At 37.2% G+C, this 21,495-nt stretch overlaps 2 protein-coding genes across 4 annotated transcripts in view; both read left to right on the forward strand.

The window, feature by feature from the left end:
* LOC141351186 (adenylate cyclase type 9-like) overlaps positions 1-17,111 on the forward strand; it is an 84,252-nt gene extending 67,141 nt beyond the window's left edge. The window contains exons 6-10 of the mRNA XM_073857746.1: positions 2,030-2,238; positions 4,660-4,819; positions 10,291-10,433; positions 11,208-11,231; positions 11,746-17,111. Of these exons, the coding sequence (XP_073713847.1) occupies positions 2,030-2,238; positions 4,660-4,819; positions 10,291-10,433; positions 11,208-11,231; positions 11,746-13,036 (1,827 nt within the window). The 3' untranslated portion in view covers positions 13,037-17,111. The remainder of the gene's footprint in view (positions 1-2,029; positions 2,239-4,659; positions 4,820-10,290; positions 10,434-11,207; positions 11,232-11,745) is intronic.
* Positions 17,112-17,739: 628 nt separating this feature from the next.
* LOC129436652 (histone lysine acetyltransferase CREBBP) overlaps positions 17,740-21,495 on the forward strand; it is a 53,019-nt gene continuing 49,263 nt past the window's right edge. For 2 of the 3 annotated variants that reach the window (XM_055194894.2, XM_055194895.2), the window contains exon 1: positions 17,740-18,569. In XM_055194894.2, coding sequence (XP_055050869.2) covers positions 18,482-18,569 — 88 coding nt within the window. In that variant the 5' untranslated portion in view covers positions 17,740-18,481. The remainder of the gene's footprint in view (positions 18,570-21,495) is intronic. The other variant, XM_055194896.2, reaches the window with a different exon arrangement.

The raw sequence follows: 21,495 nt of genomic DNA on the forward strand, positions 1-21,495 counted from the left end.
AGTCCAAAATTAATTGTACAAAGGGCAGGTGAATGCAAAATATTAACCATACTGACAATAAAAATGTTTTTACTAAAAATATATTTTTGACCCTGTGACATTATTGAATGATTTAGCTGTATTTTCCACCTGTTACACAAAACACATTTCATCATTTTGTCGTTCTTATTTTCATTAATGCAAGACAAATCTCAGTTTCAGCATTTACTAATACATTTTTAAGAAATTTACATTTTCAAAAGATGTAACTGTTAACATTACACACAGTAAAAAGTAAAAGTTGGATTAAAAAAATTACTTTAATTAGTTACACCTAAAAAAAGTAAACTTTATCGACTTACATGTTTTACCTAAAGTTGAAAAAATATATACATATTTATCAGTCCCTCCAGAAAAACGCGATTGTGCGATCGCGCTATATATTGCATAATCAGCCAAAGTCCGCATATTTATGCGGGGCTGCATTTTTCCAAATACGACGCACTTTCGCCACATTAATTACATATTTCCGCGCACAAAGTATACGGGGCTTGCATGATTTCAAATCTCCGCATTTTCGTAGCAAAAAGTCACATATATATTTGCAGAAAGTTGAAAAATGTTGCATTTACTTTTCAAAAAGCGCAGCCGTGTCCTCTATTGCCATGGGAACGTTATGAAGTGACGTGATTATATGACGTGAACATCATTGCAGCTTTTGCAAGTTCCGCAATTTTCGCAAATTCCCGCAATTCCATCGCATAAATTGCATAAATATCCCGCATATTCCATCGCACTTTTTAAGAAAATGTGCCGCAAAATCGAGGATTTTTGCCCGCAACAATCACAAAAAAACTCTGCGTTTTTCTGGAAGGACTGATTTATAAAAATGCTTAGTTGACTTTACTTAAAGATTTGAGGAAACCTGTTACGTTAAAAAAATTAAGCAATTCCCATACTGTTGTGTATCGTCCGGTACACATATGCCTACATACGACATACGTCAAAACAACTTTACGTACCAGAGGATATGTAACAGTATGGAAATTGCTTACATAATTTTTTTTACACAACAGGTTTTCTCAATTTTATAAGTAAAGAAATCTAATTACAGTAAAAAGTGAAAATTGGATTTTAAATTGGTAAATTTTTTCAAAATAAAAGTAAATTGGGTTTAAATGTAAGAAGATCCTGTCGGGGCGAAAGTTACACTTGTTACTTTCGTCCCGCTGCTAATACTGTTGTATATGTTGAACATTTATATTATTCTAATTTGATTTAATTTAATTTCAATGTTCAAATTGTTGAAAATTTGTTTATTCTCAACAATTTAAGTTTGTACTGTTGGTTGCTTTTGAAACATTTGATAAATCTGAAATGTAAAATGAAAATGTAATTTCATTATTTTTTACAAAGATAAATGACATAAAAAGTTTGCAGTTACATATTAACGAGATCATATTCATGTATATTTAATAAAAACAAGTGTAACACAAAAATCCATCTTGTTTTGTTGTGTTACTTTCATCCCTGCAGGTGGGGTCGAAAGTAACAATTCACTACTTATGTTTAAAGTGAAATTAAACTGAAGTTGTTTTACATTTTTACAAAATTCCACGTGGTATTGAAAGACTTGTGAGTTATTGACCACAGTAAAAATATATATCTGTCTAAAACATTACCTTTTAAAATTAAGTTTTTCTGAAAAATTGTACTTTCGCCCCCACTACTGTAAACTGTGTGCTTACCATCACTTAACAAAATATATATTTTTTGGGTTTAGCCAAATAAAGAAATTCGTACCGGTTTAGCACAACATGAGGGTCAGAAAATTATGACAGATTTTTTGTTTTGGGGTGAACTATACCCTTAACACATTTAAAAAAACTAATCTTAAATAACTTTAGTTTTATTGGTAATAATTAAACCAAGGTCACAATTTGAACATAGCCATAGAAGATGGCATGACATTAAAAAAGTAAAACCATTAATATCTTTTCTCTCTTTTCTTTCTTTTATTCTTTTTTCTTTCATTTTGTCTCTATCTCAGGTAAAGACGCAGGCTCCTGTCCAGACTTTTGCCAGTCCGACATTCAGCTCATTTCTGGACATGCTCCTGTGTTGTTTTGTTCTTCTGGCTCTTTCATTGGCTTGTTTACTGCGCCCGCTGGTTACCCATCAGCCGCTGCCCACTCCTGCGCTCATCGTGGCAGCAGTTTCAGCTGTACTTGAATGTCTGGCCCTGATGTTGGCTGTCCGGTGAGTGTGACCCAAAACTTTTCAGGATGCATTGTGAGAAGTGCTTGCTGTTAATCTTAAAGAGATTAATTCTGTCATCATTTACCCATCCTCATGTTGTTGTAAACCTGTATGAGTTTCCTTATTTTAATGAACACAAAAGAGGATATTTAGATAAAGAATAGTCAGCACACAGTTGATGGCAGTGTTCGAATTGAAGGGGGTCTGGGGGGGTCCCTAGTTTTTATTAAAATTAAAAAACAACATGAGTTTAAAATTCTCATGTTGCGCTGTCACAAAGCGATAGGCTACTGTCCGTTATTTGTCCCAATTTCACAATAAACTAATTCAAAAGATTTCTGTCTGAAATAAATATAAACTCGCAAGTGCGCCTCATGCTGTTTTCTGGAGGAATTGACAGACGAGTTAATGTCTCTATCTGCGTGTCGTGTGGATTATATTCACCTCAGTGACGGTAAGAATGTTTAGTTATCTTTAGGGTTTTTTATTCTTCTTAAACTATTATTTCATAACAGTGGCGAGGCTACTCACTCAAATTGACAGCTGGTCCACCAAGTCAAAAGAAACACAAAATATTTTATTGGGAAAGCAGAAGAAATCACGCATAAATGATAATAAATGATAGTGTCTTTAATACTAATCGCTTAAATACGCATCATTCAGAAATAAGTAACTATTTATAGAAAGCTTATCTTTTGCATGTGTGGTTTTAAACTTTGCAAATGTTAACATGCGCAAGATGTTAAAGTGAGCTGTTTTGTGTGTGCACAGGCAATGACGCACACACATACTCAAATGGACGCACACTCATAAGCGGACGCACAGAGACGCGCGATTCTAAAGCATGCAAACACAAAATTATTTTGAAATCCCACAGTCTTGGTACCTATTCTCATAAAAACATTCAGTTATGTCTTAAAGTGAGTACAAACAGTTCAGAAAGAAGTCAAATCTGCTTGTGTTTCTGTCATTTATATTAATTAAACAACAGAAAAAAAAGGAAAATCACTTCTGTAGCTTTAAAAAGATTAATTATATTTAATTTATATAATAAAGAAGACAGTGTTATTATTCATTTGATTCTATTTATGTACCTAAATACTACTGTTAGATCTTACTTTATTTGTAACTTATGTTCTTTTCTATTTTTATATGCTCATCATTTCTTAATTTGTTCTTATTTTATTTTCCTAGCCCCAGTTTTGCTGATCCGAAAATTATTTGATCTATGATTTAAAAAACTCAATGTAATCCATTTAACCACTACTAGTAAAAATATATAATTTGAGAGTAGGCATTGAGGTCCACCCTGTTTCTCCCCTATTCTGTTTAAAATTTCTGACCTTGCAGTGTTTCACACGTATTTGAGGGGTAAAAACGTTTTTAAGGGTATTTTGGGGTTTCTTTGATTAAAACCAGGATCAGATGATTGTTGATCCAGGATCACATATTACTTTGTCAAATTAAAGCGACCCTATAATGAGGGGGGTGGGGCTTGGACAGGGGGTGGGGCTTAGGTAGGGGACCCCCATAAGCTCTGACATAATTCGAACACTGGTTGATGGTATGGCATCCATTGATTTTCATAGTATGTGGATATCATCATTTATTAAAATATCTTCTTTTGTGTTAAAGGCGGAGTGCACAATGTTTGAAAAACGCTTTGGAAAAGGAGACGGGCCGACTACCAAAACACACTTATAGCCAATCAGTAGTAAGGAGCGTGTCTACTAACCGACATCCTTGCAGGGTTGCGTATGTGTGGGGCGGGTCTTTTAAAAGAAGGTCCAGATTCTATTGGGGTAGGGGCGTGTTTGTTTAGGTGATTTCAAATATCAACATTGGCTTTCAAACATTGTGCACTCCACCTTTAAACAGAGTAAAGAAACTCATGCAGACTTAAAACAACATGAAAGTGAGTAAATGATGACAGAATGATCATTTTTGGGTGAACTATCCCTTTAAGGGCCTTTCGCACACTGGGAACCTTTTCATAGTACCCAAACTATCTGTGGGACTACAGTTTTTTTAGAATGTTTGCACCTATGGGGTGTTTTTTTTTTTTACAACCGGGAGTATGTCCCGACTGCATGGTGGTGCGAATGCAACCAGGAAAATGGTACTGGGGAATATTTAGTTCTCTGGAAATCTTCCTAGTACTTGTTCTGGTAACTAACTAAATGTCCAAAAGTCCCTTTAGTTTGCAAAGGGGGCACAGTTCAGCAGTGTGATTGCTTCAATGACACCCTATAAATATACAACCAATAGGAGCACAGCACTTGCTTCATTGTGAATAGCTGTTAACCAATCAGCATTAAGGACCAGAACTTACAATAAACTGTATACATAACACATAAATTACACAATTGCACATATCTGTTTTGTACTGTCCTAATAAAATCTCATTGTGTATCTATGTAGAAGAGCGTTTTATCTGGATATGGTTCTGGACTGCACCAGAACCCTCCTGTGGGCCATCTCTGGTTGGGTTCCTCGTCACATGATAGGAGCGGTCCTGGTGTCATTACCTGCTGTGGCCGTCTTCTCTCATATTACATGCAGTATGCATCAATCCATCCAGGTATGCAAAAGAGGTTGTAGAGAGTTTTTACATAGATGTCTAAAAGTATTATTTGTGACCCTGTACCACATCCAGTCATAAAGGGCGCTGTTTTTAAAAATAAGATTAATATATCATATTATATGAATAAACAACTTTCCATTGATGTGTGGTTTGTTAGGATAGGACATATTTGGTTGTACATTTGTTTTTTTTTTTGGCATAAATAATCTATTATTTTGACAAATACAAAGTATTTTTGGTTATTGCTACAAACATACCCGTGCGACTTATGTTTTGTGGTCCAGGGTCACATTTGTTTACATCCTTACCGAAAAATCCAGCTAAGACCAGCATGATCTGGTAGCTGGTTTAAGGTGGCAGTAGCTGGTTTAAGCCGGTCCTCCAGGCCTTGCAAAGCTGGTCAAGCTGGTGGGTCTGCTACACCAGCAAACAGAAAGCAGACATTAGTGGAACTGGCTTTTAACACAATGTCACTGGTCCAAATCCGTCTTTTGCCGACCTCACTTTACTCCCTAAATATATATAATTATTTACACTCCGTTGTTATTATTGCATCCTTTTCATCTACAAAAATACTGAGGTGCAAATATCTGGCAATATAAATAGCATCTAATTACTATTTACACTTATTGCAAAATTTTATCATTTTATTTATTAAAGGAATACTCCACTTTCATAAAATTAAAACCTGATTATTGACTCACCTCCGTCATCCAAGATGTTTATGTCTTTTTCGAGAAGAAATTACGTTTTTTTGAGGAAAGCATTCTAGGATTTGTCCTCATTTTCACATATATTGATCCCAACCGAGCCATAAGGGTCTTATGAAGTGAAAAGGTCATCATTTTTGCCCCCCCAAAAAATTATGTACTATTAAACCACAACTTCTTGTCTTGCACTAGCCGTGTGATCATGCGCCAGTTGTGTTACCTATATGAAGTGCACACTTGCGTATCATTTTAAACTGACACAAAGGGCCCTATTTTAACGATCTAAGCGCATTGTCTAAAGCGCACAACGCAACGTCTAAATGGGCGTGTCCGAATCCGCTTTTGCTAATTTAACGACGGGAAAAATCGTTTTTGCGCCGAGCGCATGGTCGAAAAGGGTAGGTCCTATTGTAATGGGAGTATTTTGGGCGTAACGTGCAGTAAACCAATGAGAGTCACAGCTCTCATTCCCTTTAAAAGCAAGTTGCGCTGGCGCTATGTCTAATCCCTATTTAGATGACGGACTTTGTAAACTGAAAAACTAAGCGGAGGAAGAAGATCCCCAGTTTAAGATTAATGTTAAATAATTGTGTTGTTTTTCACTTGTATTGAAATTGTTATTTTTTTATTAAAACCTTTAAAACCCGTTTTCTTTTAGTCATGGAAGTAAAAAGCAGGCTTGTAATTGCTTTAAATGTATGGCTATCCAATATCATCAAAAAATAATTTACAAGTATGTAAGATAAGGTTTGTACTCTAAAAATACTTTATTTGTAACAAACAGGAGATAAAGAAATTACAAACGGCTCTCCTCACGTTTCAGCACTTTGGACAGCGGTTTTTTCAGCAAAGAGTTTTTTTAAGCATTACTTACAAATGTTTCTCATCTCGCCATATCCACAGGTACATCATATACAATAAATCCATGAGGTAGCATTAAAAAAAAACATTTAAAAACAGACGGATTTGTTTAAAGCAAAGCATTTATTTACTTATCAGGCTGCAGGTAAAGCAGCTCTTTGCGCCTTCTAACGTCTCATAATCAGTCCTCATTTATAAATATGTCCAAGAGACTCAATAATAATCTCTTAAATTCAATCCTTTAATCTTTCATATTTTAAAGCATTTTTGTGCTGCTGTGCATTCATGTACTTTGTGATAAGCAAACCCGCGTTGTCCTCCCGTTTATAGGTGCATATTACTTATGCGCTCTTTAAATAACATAAAACATATTGCGCCATTGACTTTAGACTTTAGACCAGGTTTTTGTTGGTCAATGGCGTAGTCTATTTTAGTTGCCTCAAAATAGCAACGCGCCAACAATGCGCCTGAACACACCTCGTTTTTCAGACCAGAACGCCCATGGGCGCAAAGGGGGCGCAAATGCATTTGCTATTTAAACAACGCGGCGCTAAACGTGAAAATTAGGGTGGAAACTAGCGAAAGACACTTGCGTCGCGCATTGCGCTGCATTGCGCCGGGTGTAAGATAGAGCCCAAAGACATTATTTAGTATCATTCCTCAACTATGTCAGAAAGATCCTCTTTATCCACACTTGTAAACACTGAAGTTAGTTACATCATGCGTGACCTTTCTACGTGATTATGTATAAGGTCATGCTGGCATGTCACACAAGACGAGAAGTTGTGGTTTAAAAGTACTTATTTTGTCGAAAATTACGATGGTTTCGCTAGATAAGACCCTTATGCCTAGGTTGGGGTCGTTTAGAGGCCTTTGAAGCTGCATTAAAACTGTTGAGGTCCATTTATATGGAGAAAAATCCTGGAATGTTTTCCTCAACAAAAAAATTATTTCTTCTCGACTGAAGAAAGACAGACATAAACATCTTGGATGACATGGGTGTGGGTCAATTATTGGGATTTTTTTAATTTATGAAAGTGGAATATTCCTTTTAAATAACACTTAAAGGATTAGTCCATTTTCTTAAAAGAAAAATCCAGATAATTTACTCACCACCATGTCATCCAAGATGTTGATGTCTTTCTTTGTTGACTCGAGAAGAAATTATGTTTTTTGAGGAAAACATTGCAGGATTTTTCTCATTTTAATGGACTTTAATAGAGCCCAACATTTAATACTTAACACTTAACAGTTTTTTCAACGGAGTTTCAAATGACTATAAACGATCCCAAACGAGGCATAAGGGTCTTATCTAGCAAAACGATGGTCATTTTTGACAAAAAAAATAACAAATATACACTTTTAAAGTACAACTTCTCGTCATGTAGATCCGGTCGTGATGCGCCAGCGTGACCCCACGCAATACGTCATAACGTCAAGAAGTCACAGAGGACGAACGCGAAACTCCGCCCCAGTGTTTACAAGTGGTTGAAAGAGGACCGTTCCGACGTTGTTGTATGTCAACTGATACTAATTAATGTCTGTGTGTCAGTTTATTGTTTAAAATGATCCGCAAATGTGCGTTTTATATATGTAACACGTGACCTCCCTACGTCACTACGCATTTACGTTAGGTCCCGCTGGACCGGACGTAGACGAAAAGTTTCAAAAATGACAATCGTTTCGCTAGATAAGAACTTATGCATCGTTTGGGATTGTTTATAGTCCTTTGAAACTCCGTTGAAAAAAACTGTTATGTGTTGAGTTGAGTGTTGAATGTTGGGCTCTATTAAAGTCCATTAAAATTGGAAAAATCCTGCAATGTTTTCCTCAAAAAACATAATTTCTTCTCAACTGAACAAAGAAAGACATCAACATTTTGGATGACATGGTGGTGAGTAAATTATCTGGATTTTTCTTTTAAGAAAATGGACTAATCCTTTAATTTTACCTACTGTCAATAGCATATAGCTAAGAAAATATAATAATTTCACTAATATCTTAGTGTAAAGTGACAATATTAGTGTTTTAAGTGTTAGTTTTTACTATTGCTATTTGCACTTAGCTGTGGAATAAAAAATATCCAGATCATCTGCTAAATCAAAAATTTGATTTTAAAGGTACATATCATGAAAATCTGACCTTTTCAATGTTTAAGTGCTATAATTTGGTCCTCAGTGCTTCTATCAACCTATAAAATGTGAAAAAGAAGTTTTGGTAAACCATTCTCTGCAGCAATGTGAAAAAATAGGTAATTGAAATTTGGCTCCCCTTGTGATGTCAGAAGGGGATAATACAGCCCCTTAACCTGCACTATCCAACCATGCCACTGCCATTTAGTGCAGAGATCAGCTCATTTGCATTTTAAAGGACACACCCAAAAACAGCACACTTTTGCTCACACCTACAAACTGGAATTTTTAACATGCTATAATAAATTATTTATGTGGTATTTTGAGCTAAAACTTCACATACACACTCTGGAGACACCAAAGATTTATTTGATATCTTTAAAAAAGTCTTGTGAAATTTCCCTTTTAAAGCATTCCGAGAATCCATTTAAAAGGAAAAAGCACAGATGAGATTTCTTTAATATCTCAGCAATGAGTAGCAAACTTTTGCTTAAGTCTCATGTGTCTCAGATGTTTCTCCTGAGGAAAAAGACCCAGAAACATGAATGTTAGAGATTCAGAAGAGATCACAACAACTTCACAAAACAAGCTTAGATTTCTCAAGTCTGCAATGAAAATTCAATAATATTAACTAAAGAACTCTAACAATCTATTATACAATTTACATTATTTTCACAATGCGTTTGTTTTAATTGTGGAGTCTTTGTTCATTGTTGGCCTTTTCTATTAGTTTGCATAAAGACTTTCATGAAAGCTATATTTGAAGTTCGCAGATGGGCAGTTGGGCTTTGATTAGAACATTTTGTCCTGTTCTCATATAGATCCTTTTCCTGAAAAATGATCCGTTCTGATCTGCATCCAATTTTCCGTCTACCTTCAGGAGTTTTCCAGTGGTTGTCACTGGAATTGTCTCTTAAAGCACAATATGATTCAGTAATGCCGTGCGGTGTGCAGTCTTGGTTTCATGTCAAATGTAATGCTGACTGCTGTTTCAAGTTTATTGTTTTAATATTGAGACATGTTCCTAAAAAACAATGTGGAAAACTTCAGAAAAATGCTTTTCACTTGGAGTTCATAAAAGAGAATTTATTGGGAAAAAATTCTGCTTTACATAAAGTTCATTGCTTAAAAATAGGAAAGGTTTAAGAAAACACATTCAGCATAGCACACAGTATTTATTGTTTCGTCATTCTGTCAGTGCGAATGCTTTTAAAGTTCAACACTCTCAGAAGCTGTCACCGGGGCGGTACCCTTTCAAATTGTACACCGTGGCCCTTAGGAAAATGAACCATGTTTTTTTGTGGTACAAGTGTAGTACCATGGTTTTTTGGTTTTAACTGTAGTAAAACCATGGTTAATTCATAACGGTGTACCTAAAAAAGTGCATAATAGTACCTCAAAGGTACATATTGGTTCCTTAAAGATACACATTAGTTCCTCAAAGATACATATTGGTTCCTCACACATACATATTGGTTCCTCAAAGGTTTCCCATAAAGCTTATGCTGGATTTTTCGACCTTCTTCCTGACAGAAACTTTTTGGCATGACCTCCCCCCTGTGTAGGGTGCATCCCTTTGTGCCCGCTCAAAAAAAAAAAAAAATGCACAATTAAACAATTTTAAACGTAAAATTTGAATTGATGATACATTACTGTATTTATAAAATGTCATAAAAATATTTGATTTACTATAATAATCCATCAAGTTTATGCAGGAATGAACTGTGATTAGTTTGCATAATTTGTATTCACTTCTGTTCCTCAGTTCACCATGTTCAACTGCTGTGCCGTCATAATAGCCATCATCCAGTACTGTAACTTCTGTATGCTCAGTTTCTGGATGCGTTCAAGCCTGGCGACGCTGGCCGGACTCACGTTTCTTAGCGTGCTCTGGAGTCCTCCCTGCAGGTTTACACAATACACACATTATACACTAAGGGGCGGTTTCCCGGACAGGGTTTGGGTTATTCGGGACTATGCCATATTAATATTAGGTCATTTAAAAGGTTTTTACAAACATACTTTACAATAAACACTACAGGTGTACATATCAAGACAAAACGATGTCAACGAAATATGTTAAAATTAAACAGAACAAGGTGTTTTTAAATTAAAGCAGCTCAAACAGACATTTTTGTCTGGGAATAGGATAAGCCATGTCCAGGAAACCGTCCCTAAATGTTTTGTCATCACAAGGGTTTATGAAGTATAAAATAAGTGTGTTTAAAGGTGCAGTGTGTAATTTTTAGAAGGATCTTTTGACAGAAATGCTAAATAATATACAAAACTATATTATCAGGGGTGTATAAAGACCTTTTATAATGAACCGTTATGTGTTTATTACCTTAGAACGAGACCTTTTTATCTACATACTCCGAGGGTCTCCTTACATGGAAGACGCCATTTTGTGCTGCAATTTTTCTACAGAAGCCCTTAAAGGACAATTTTTTTCCTAAGTTGTTTTAGATAATGACATGTTTGTCCGGTGGCAGCTAACGTAGCTTCTCTATGTGTTTCAAAAGCGAGGGTTGAGCCGTGGACTAAGCCGTTGATTGCAATTCGCAACCTTACCACTAGATTCCGCTAAAATTTACACACTGCACCTTTAAGAATTGAGCACAAATGAGTTATGGTTTGCTAATGCTAATTTAATACTAATGCTGTCTTCCATTTGCCTTTTAGCACCTGGGAACGTCTATTTTTCAGGTGAGTTTAAAACCCCCCTCTGACAGCCAAAAATAACCATACATAAGCGTTTACAAAAACGTTTAAGTGTAACATTAGTTGAAATTTAGTTGGGTCGTAGCTGATTATTTGCTGATCCAAACAACAAATCAGCTACCAGCTCAAGGTTTCCAGTTTTCGCAGTAAACCCCCCCCCCAACTGCTACTTAAAACTAGCCCAAAGTAGCCCAATTGCGTTTGAGGGGGGGGGTCCCCAGTAAAAAATGCATTCCCAAGGTAAAATCTGTGTTTTCGGCAAGGTTCATTTGCTAAAATTTGCATTCTCAGAGCTAAATATCACATTATTGGGGTCGCTTTAACCCAGAGACATGAAAAACAAAATCAAAGTAGCCTAATTCCATGGGAAAATCACAGATTGGCAACCCCGTATCAGCTGATCCTTCCTAAGGTGGTCAAATGGTTCGCTAATGGTGCACACCGATTTTTTCCAGTAATATTAAAAATCATTGAAATCATTGCTATTTCTTCTTTTTAGATCCAGTGACTTCAACAGCAGCGATAATGACACCCAGCCTTCTACGAAAGCTTCGGGACCACAGGACCTGCTTGGCCCAGAGGCTCTGGTGGCATTTTTCCTGTTGATTTTACTCGTTTGGTTCCTCAACCGCGAGTTCGAGGTTAGCTACCGTCTGCACTACCACGGCAACGTGGAAGCGGACCAACACCGCATCAAGATCCAAAACATGCGTGACCAGGCGGACTGGCTCCTGCGAAACATTATCCCCATCCACGTGGCCGAACAGCTGAAGGTGACCCAGAGCTACTCGAAGAATCACGACAATGTGGCCGTCATCTTCGCCAGCATCGTCAACTTCAGCGAGTTTTACGAGGAGAGCTACGAAGGTGGCAAAGAGTGCTACCGTGTCCTGAATGAACTGATCGGTGACTTCGACGAACTCCTACGCAAATCCGACTTTTCCAACATCGAGAAAATCAAGACGATCGGTGCGACCTACATGGCGGCTTCGGGCCTTAACACGCAACAGTGCAGCGACCAGGTTCACCCGCACGCCCACCTGCGAGCCCTGTTCGAATTTTCTTTGGAAATGATGCGAGTGGTCGACGACTTCAATAAAAACATGCTGGGCTTCAAGTTTAAGTTGCGGATCGGGTTCAACCACGGACCCCTCACCGCGGGAGTGATCGGCACCACCAAGCTACTCTACGACATTTGGGGTGACACGGTTAACATCGCCAGCCGAATGGACACCACTGGAGTGGACTGCCGCGTTCAGGTCAGCGAGGAGAGCTATGTGGTGCTTAGCGGAATGGACTATGAGTTCGACTATCGTGGTACTGTCAACGTGAAGGGCAAAGGTCAAATGAAGACCTACCTGTACCCAAAGAGCACGGACAGCGGACCTGTGCCGCAGTACCAGCTGTCTGTCTCGCCAGAAATCCGAGCGCAGGTGGACGGAAGCATCGGACGCTCGCCCACCGACGAGATCGCCAATATGGTGCCTGCCCACAACGTCAGTAGAGTAGGTGCGTCGTTCTCTGTGAGCTCAGGTCTTACAGAGCAAGGAGACGGAGGCAAAGCGGTCGTTGACAGCTGCAACGGTACGTCCAAGACTCAGCGATCCGCGTCTGCCCTTGGCCTAATTTGTAGACCAGAAACCAACTTGAGTCCAGCAGCAATTGGTAAACCACCAAACCCAACGTTGACCTCTATCGTCCCGGGTTCAAACCAGTCGCGAAACCTCGACTCAAAGGCCACAGCCGAGCAGCAAAATGTTGAATACACTGGGGAACTGACAAAACTCTGACGCAAACAAGCCACCAGTGTCGTTCTTAACCCTTTAAACATGGGCTTGCAACCCTCTCCGTTGAGTTTGTAGGGCTAGGCATGCTTAGGAATGTACGTACGGTAGCGTAGATTTGCATTGGTGTATGTGGGGTGGAAAGTCGACTGAATTTTAGCACACAATCTTAAGGGTTTATACAACAAGGCCAATATGGCAGCACAGATCTAGGAGGCATTTTGTGTCTTGATCTCTCTAGCAGGACAGTACAGGACCGTAAAATCACAGACGACCATATGGGATGCGTTGGGACGGCACAGACCACAAGTCCCGACCACAGTTATTCATAATCGTAATTAAGTATTCGTAAATATTTCTTTAATAAAGTGCCTTTAGGATAACAGTATGTATGAGGCATTTTTAAAAACCTTTAAAAGCATGCCAATCTGATGTTAGGAAAATATTTGATATATTTTGGATTACTATACAGTAGATATTTTTGAGTTATATAAGGTATACATTTATCAGTTATGGGGCGTACACACCAAATGCGAATTCAACGATTTGCTCGAGTAGATTACATACAAAGTCAATGCAAAGACACTAAAGGGGATCGCACACTGGCCGCGCAGCTCAGCGCCGCGCCGTTCTAACAAAATCTAACACATTGTTTTCTATGAGTATACGCACACCGGCGCCGCCCCCCTTTATAGATGCAAACTTACGTGGGGCGAAGCGAATGACACAAATTGGGCAGTGCGATTGCCTCGAAAAGATGTGCTATTCACCTCAAACGCGTCTTTGCGCAAGTTGAAAATATTTAACTCAAGCTAAAAATTTGCATGGCACGAAGTTAAATCCCGTTAGTAATCTAGAGGGAGTAAAGCGATGCTTCGCGATTGGTGTGTACCCAGCATTAGTATTTAATGGTCTGTTTTTACCGAATTAAGCGAGTATTGCAGTTTTTTAAAAAATGTTATATGACAAACCATCACAATGTCGCACGTCAAAAAGCGTCTATGAATAAGTATTAAGTAAATAAGTTAAATTTAGAGCAAGCTATGGGCTTCATCCACCTACATCAGGAATATTAAACATTTCTACAGGAAATTATTCCTCTTAGGTGCATGTTTACTTACGGTGTTCCTGTAGTTCAATCGGTTGAGCGTTGCATAAGCAGTGCAAACTATCATGGGTTCGAACCCATAGGACACACATATGGTATACCATGAATTCAAGGCGTTTTGGATCAAAGCATTTGCTAGATGCATAAGTGTAACCGTTTTTGTATTCATTTTTCCTGGTTGCAATTCATTTGAGACTTCTTGGATGGGTGACCATAACCCAAAATGCATGCCTCATTAAGAAACAACAATGGGGTTGGCACATTTGCCTTAATGTAATGAGATGAAAATCTTAAAGAACTCATTTAAAGTCTTAAAGGACATAAATGCATTCATGCATTAACTCCTGCAATCTTTCAAATTTAGAGCTGAGGATGTTTATTAAAAGCATGACAGCAAGTTGTCAGTAAAAGTCAACGTGAAATGAGAATTTATCTGATTTAATTTCTTAATGCATGTGCCTAGTCTTAATATTGTGCACGATTCATCAGTGCACGCTTTTCTATTGTTAACCAACAGGCAGATCGCTGTTTAAAGACCGTTTTATGCTACTGTGATAGGTAGTACAAACTTTTTTAAATAGTTAAATCCCGTAGATAACAGTAGATTTGAGAACAAAATGCTCTGAAATGTGAACGTGACTTTTAATCGACATGTCTGGCTTTATTCTGGTATTATCACTATCCAGTTACTTATATGTGGTTAAAGGTGCAGTGTGTCAATTTTAGAAGGAACTGTTGACAGAAGTGCAATTTAATACACATTATCAGTGGTGTATAAAGACCTTACGTATTGTTTATATTATTACTACACCTAGGGTCCTCTTACATGGAAGTAACCATCATGTTTCTACAGTAGCCCTAAACGGACAAACTGCTCTACAAAGCACGTTTCTTCATTGTTGTCTCAGACGATGACACGTCCCGTGGAGGCCACCGTAGCTTCTCTATGTGTTTAGAAAGGGAGGGGTGAGCCGTAGGTTGCAATTTATAATCTCACAGATGCCACTAAAATCTACACACTGCACCTTTAAGATAAAGTCCAACTTGTTGTTTTCTCATTAAACATTTACTTTAAATTACATAAATTTAGGAAAGATAAATGTGTATTTTTTATTTCGTGTTTAAATCTTTGCCTTTCATAGCTGCCATGACATCTTGGAATTCAATTCATTATGATGTAAAGAAAAAGATTTTGGGTATTAGAAATGAAATTGTTTTGACAATTATCTGTGGGTATGAGGGTAAATTTACCCTGGCATTTAAATGTACAGACCTGTGTGAAATATTAGAATATATTAGACCATAGATTTGACTCTCCTGCTTGTCTTTTGTTGTGCAATAGTAAAGGGTAAATTATTTGGGAATAGGATATTAGTAAAGGTCTCATAAAGGTAGATTTTAATATTTTTAACTCCATGTCGTCGCTATGTAAGTAAATTTGCACTGATATTGCATCAATTACTTGACTGTTTCAATGGAATTCGTGTTTTTTCCCTTTTGATAGGAGCGTTATGTATATTTCACTACTTAAACTTTGGCTTTATAATGGGCAGCCTGTCTTAATTTAAAGGGTTGTGTGCTCAAAGTTTTCTGTTGTTGAATTTGTCATTTATATATTTATATATTTCATGATTTACACATTAGTGATGTTCATAAGATTGCGCTTTGATTAAACACTTGTGAAATATATATACGCAATGCTATGAATTTACTATCTGCCATTATGCCATTCAGCAGTGGTTCTCAAAGTGCGGGGCGCGAGATGGTGCCAGAGGGGACCCCAGTTTTATAAAATACATCATTTATCATAAATTCGGTGTAATCAAACCTCAGAAACGACACTACATTGTATTTTTTTATTCATATTCTATGTTTTAGATTGTTTATGTCATGATTTTTTTGGGGGAGCCGCACACACCGAAAAGTTTGAGAACCACTGCCATACAAAACAAAAGGGAATTGTTATAAAAATGTGATTAATTTGTCTGTTTTTGTCATATGTATTAGTGCCTTTTACTTATTTAGAATGCATCGAAATGACACCGCCCTGTTCATTTTCAGACATAAATACATACTTAACGTTTGCGTGTGATATATTTATCAGAAATTATCTTTAGCGCTGTGCCTTTTCTTAATAAGAATTTGTTCAACATGCCCATATTCAGTTTGAATGTGAATGTTACAGGAGAAATATTGTCATTTGATTACAAGATGCAATTCTTAAATATTTAACGTTAATTCTGTGCTGATTTTGATGTGAGACCACGTAAAGTTACCCATTTTTATATTATATTTTGTAGGGCACGACTTTGACAATAATTAAAGTGCCCTTGCTGCCTAAAGGGAATACGAGCACACAACCCTTCTGGGCTCCTCTGTTTCAGAGAAGAAAAGCAATATAAAACTTGATTAAACACTATAAGCATTATACTTAACTACTGATCCCAGCTTTGCTAAAACATTGATGTTTTTTGAAATTGTCATTTGTATGGAAATGTACTCAATATGAACTTTCCATTCGTATAACTGCTTACTTCAGCAATGAGAAAGGGCTGAACTAATGCATGATAACAGAAGAGCCACTTTGTGTTTGTTTGTTTGTTTGTTGTTTTTATAATCGGTCACTTTAGTTACTCGGCCCAATTGATAAGCAATTTGATTTCAAGTGTGTATGCAAAGCTCAATACATCAATAGACGAATCACACACTGTAACTTCTTGCCAAAGAGTTTATTTATTCAAGAATGTATAATTTTCACTTGGTTTCTTTGTAGAAACTTTATTGAATCATTTATAAACTCGTTGTCGTATATCTGTGTCTATTTGTATAAAATTGCTTCTGTGTTTGTACATATGCATTGCTTCTGTGTCAAAATATTATTTTTTGTATTGTTTATACATATGCATGTGCCATACCGTTACATCAAATCCAATGGATGAAAAGCAAATGCTCTTAATACAGTGTTGAAATCTGCCTTTTGTCTGTTGAAATGTAATTGTAATGCCTTAAAATCTTTAATCTGTATTACCTTCAAATCTATTCGTAAAATTATGGGTTTGCATGCTGAATTCTTATAAAGTATAGTTTTGGAGCATATAGTCTATTATCTTTGCATTTATATCAATGTTAGATGGCAACAATAGACTCAAATTGTTTTATTACGTTTATATTTAGTGTTACTGCACTGTTACATTTTAAACATCTGTATAATGCTATATCTAAAACCATTGCTAACATATATTAAAATAATTTTTATAGTTCAATTTTTACTACATGAAATTGCTTAAAATCATTTACCAAATGTAATATAACCTAACATAAAGACTCCAGTTTAAAGAAAGCTTTTAACCACCATGCTATTAGTTTGTAGTAAACTGAAGTAATAGTAATGCCTGTAATAATCAGTATCTACGTTTACAGTGTATTTGCCATCTTAATATATTTTTTTAAAGGTTTAAAATAAACAAATTCTCTCTTTACATTTAAATGTACCTGTACATATCGTCCCCTAGTGGCTATTTCGCTCAGCACCGTGTGACGTATTCGTGTGCGTGAGAGGCGTGGCTGCGCAGCCCCTCCCCCTCCACAGTCTGGCTGGGAAAGAAAAAAACTTTTTGTATCGAAGGAATCAACAGCCGCCATCTTGTCGCGGATGAGCGTCAGGATTTCGGGAGAACATTATTTTATTTTTTACGCACCCGGCTCCACCAGAACCGGCCCAAATATCTTCCTTGTGACGAAAACGATTGGCATCGGGCCGAATCGAGGACATTTGCGGCGAATATAGGCAAAATGGAGCCGTTTTCGTGGTCGGCTGGAAAACCCCCGTATATCTGATTTCCCCCTTCAGCGCGAGCGGCGCTCCTGTGCCACTCGCAGATATTAAATATAATTATTTTCACGCGTTTTCGATTCATTTTTCTGGACTTTGTCGATTGTTCGATCGCAGCTGGATATGGAGCTCGAGGGTCTTTATTTTTATTCACAGAAAAACGCCTCTTTGGAGAGATTCACCCGCGCCGCTTGAAGACATAGGAGGGGTCGATGATATTTTCCTCGTCGTTTTTCCTCGGTTTTAACGATGATATAAATTATTTTCGGGGGGTTTGGGGCGATTATTACGGTTAATTATGCGGGTTTTGGGTGTTGGATTATCATGGGGTGAATGGCGGTGGCGGAGCGGGGCGCTGTTGAGCCGCGTTTGAGCCTCATCTGTTAATTATTGGCCCCTGATCGCTGAATAATAATAGAAAAACCCGAGGCTTGATTTTGATTTATTTCGCTTTGTCCTGCTCTGGGAAAACGCATTTGTTGCTTTAACGTGTTTTTGTGAAGAGAACAGGATGGCCGATAATCTACTGGACATGGGCCCTCCCAACGCAAAACGGCCCAAGCTGAACTCACCTGCACTGCCCTCCTCAGATACTCCAGGTAAGATCTTCACATACTCACCTGTCCCATAATAAACATCTCCGATCTCACGTGCTCAGTCAGATACATCTCTCAGGTAGTTTTATTAATTGCGTGCCAAAAAGATATTTCATACGTCAAACTAGGTAAGACTCACCTGTCGCATTGGAAGCCTCTCAGAAAGCACGTGTGCTTTTAGAAACCTCCCATGTTAGGTTCAGGTAAACCTCGCCATCCTGAATCTCTAAGACCAAGGCAAGATCCATGCTGATCTCCAGTATGTCCCACCAGTAAACCCCTAAATGCAAGACATGGCTCTTCTTTCCCATTACAAACCTCAGGTTTACTGTCATCTCTGGTCTGCATAATACTATTAAGTTATCCCTGTCTATGAGAAACCTGCCAGACCAGGTCTAGATCGTGGTTTTTAAGCATGTCTCTGTCTTTATGAATGTAAGAGGGTTAGTACTGCATTGAATAAGACAAAACAAATAATTTTAAGCCGCCTGTGCGCGAGGCCATTCAATCGGGGGTTGTTTTGAAATTGTAAAATGGCTGAATGTGCAATACTGGTTGTGGTAAATAATGTATACATATTCTTAAGATAATCTGACTGAAAATGACATTGTTACTTGGTTGTACTGTAATGCATAGTGTCTGGTAAGTGTGATTTATATGGGGAGTGTTATTAACGCAATAACAATTAAAATCCCGCTTAAAGAAAAGCAGAAGTTTTCTTTTTCAATCCCCAGTTTGCGTGCCAGTCTTCATGCATTAAGACTGACTGAATGTCATTGTTATAAAGGGTTTCTCTTTCATGTTTGCACATACTCATAGTTCTCCGATCAATGTCTGATCCTCTATTCTTATTTTATCTTCTTGGGCATTATGCAGAAACAAATAAATCCATAAAAACTATAAATGCACTGTTAGGATATTTGTCCATTGCCTATTAAAACAAACAACTATTTGCCAATACGATATTTGTCACTTTCCTGGCTTATACATGTATTAAGGTATACTCGCTAGTTTATTGCTACATCTTGTTTTTTTTGAACATGGATTGGATCCTCATTCAACAGGCCACCATTATAGAGGCACACAGATAAAAATCAAAATACAAATATGACAACCTTCAAATAATAACAACGTGAACCATATTACATCATACAACTTAAAAAATAATTGCTTTTTATATCAATAATAAGCTTTCCTCAGCTGAAGTAAATTGTTTTATTATATCTGCCTTATAATGATATAGCAGATGTGCTGATGATATTAAATTGATCAAAAATTGGCTGATAACTGTAGTCGGACTAGTAGTGGTGTAAATCAGACAGTTAATTTGGATACGATACAGGATCTATGTGATATTTGCAGATAGATCCAGCATTCCTTCGATGCAATTACTATTTGATTAATTTATTGATACTTTAATATTACGTGCCTAGCAGTTACAATCTAATAACTGACGAATGCAACCAAAAATGTTACAAGAACATTTAAACTCCTTCAAAAATTGGACATTTACAACAACAACAACAAAAAACACACTTTTTACACTTTCTTGGGTAGTAATACACAAGAAAACTAAATAATGAGGGGAAAATGTCACATAAAATCAAGCTTATAATGGGTGGAGCCTTTAGTGTTTCAGCTGGTGCTGGCAAAGGTTTTCTGCCAATCTGTTTGTCCAAGCCATTTTCCAAAAGCAAAATATTTCCAAACCCACAATTTGCGTCCGATAGCAGTGACAACGTGACTGTGTTTTTTGCTGCATTCACTTGCTGACACCAGCACACGAAATAAACAAAAATGTTCGCTTTGGCAGAAGCAATGTGTAGATGTCATGTCAAGAAATGAGGATGCGGAGAGTTAGAAATAAAGGTACATCATATCGATGCATTGTATCGTTAGAAATGTACTCAATGCAGCAATCTATATCAATGTATTGTTACACACCTACAGACTAGTACATTTGTGTATCTAAATGCTATGCATTTTAGATCAGCAGTGTTGATATTTGATTTGTTTTGTAAAAGTTTTTTTTTTTAAACGAATGATTCACGGCAGTTGTAGCAGCACAAGTATTTCAAACTTTTTTCTGCCAATAAGTGATTTTTGCTTGGCTCAAATATTTGCAACACATTGTGGTGTTTTCGTATGTGCTTTACCTTTTGAAGGGTGATTTTAATGCATATGGTGGATGTTTTTGCAACAGTGATTTTGCTCTTAATGACAGCATGTTTGTTTATACTCTAATGGCAGTAATGCAGCTGTACTATAGCGTGCACAAGTCCAATTGCGTCCATGACTTGGCATTGATGGTTCTTTAAACAGTACAGTTGAGGAGCTCAGATGCAAAAGCCGCTAAACGCCACCTCTGTCAAAAATGAAATGATGATAACCAAATGCTCTTGGCATGTATTATACGTTTATTAAATAGTTTCACTTTAAATCCACTTACTCCTGGCGTAACAGCATTCAGAAATATCACGTTATTGGCAGAAACCATTAAATACAATGGTGTAGTGCCCTTCGGGGCAGGTACTCTTCAAATTTGGTTGCCCAAAATGGATGCTAGTAGCTCAAATAGAAAATACATTATTTTTAATGTAGAATATTGACAAATTCTGGATTTCCAAGCAAGCCAACTGTTCTTGCTCATCTCCACACTAGATCTTCTCAACGTTTAGTAGTGGGTAAATGGGTCACAAAACAGTTTGGATCATATAATGTTTTTCCAATCCTAGATTGGATAATTTTTCGGGTAGGCATGGGCCGGTATAAGATTCCGGTGATATGATAACCTTTAGCAAAAATCCCACGGTATTGCAGTATTGCCTAGGGCTGTGCAAAAATATTGATACAGCTAACTATCGTGATACGTTTTTCCACAATAGTGTATCGATATTTCAATCTCTACTATCGATATTTAAAAAAAAAA

Source organism: Misgurnus anguillicaudatus, chromosome 19 (genome assembly GCF_027580225.2).
Source record: "Misgurnus anguillicaudatus chromosome 19, ASM2758022v2, whole genome shotgun sequence".
Lineage (NCBI taxonomy): Eukaryota > Metazoa > Chordata > Actinopteri > Cypriniformes > Cobitidae > Misgurnus > Misgurnus anguillicaudatus.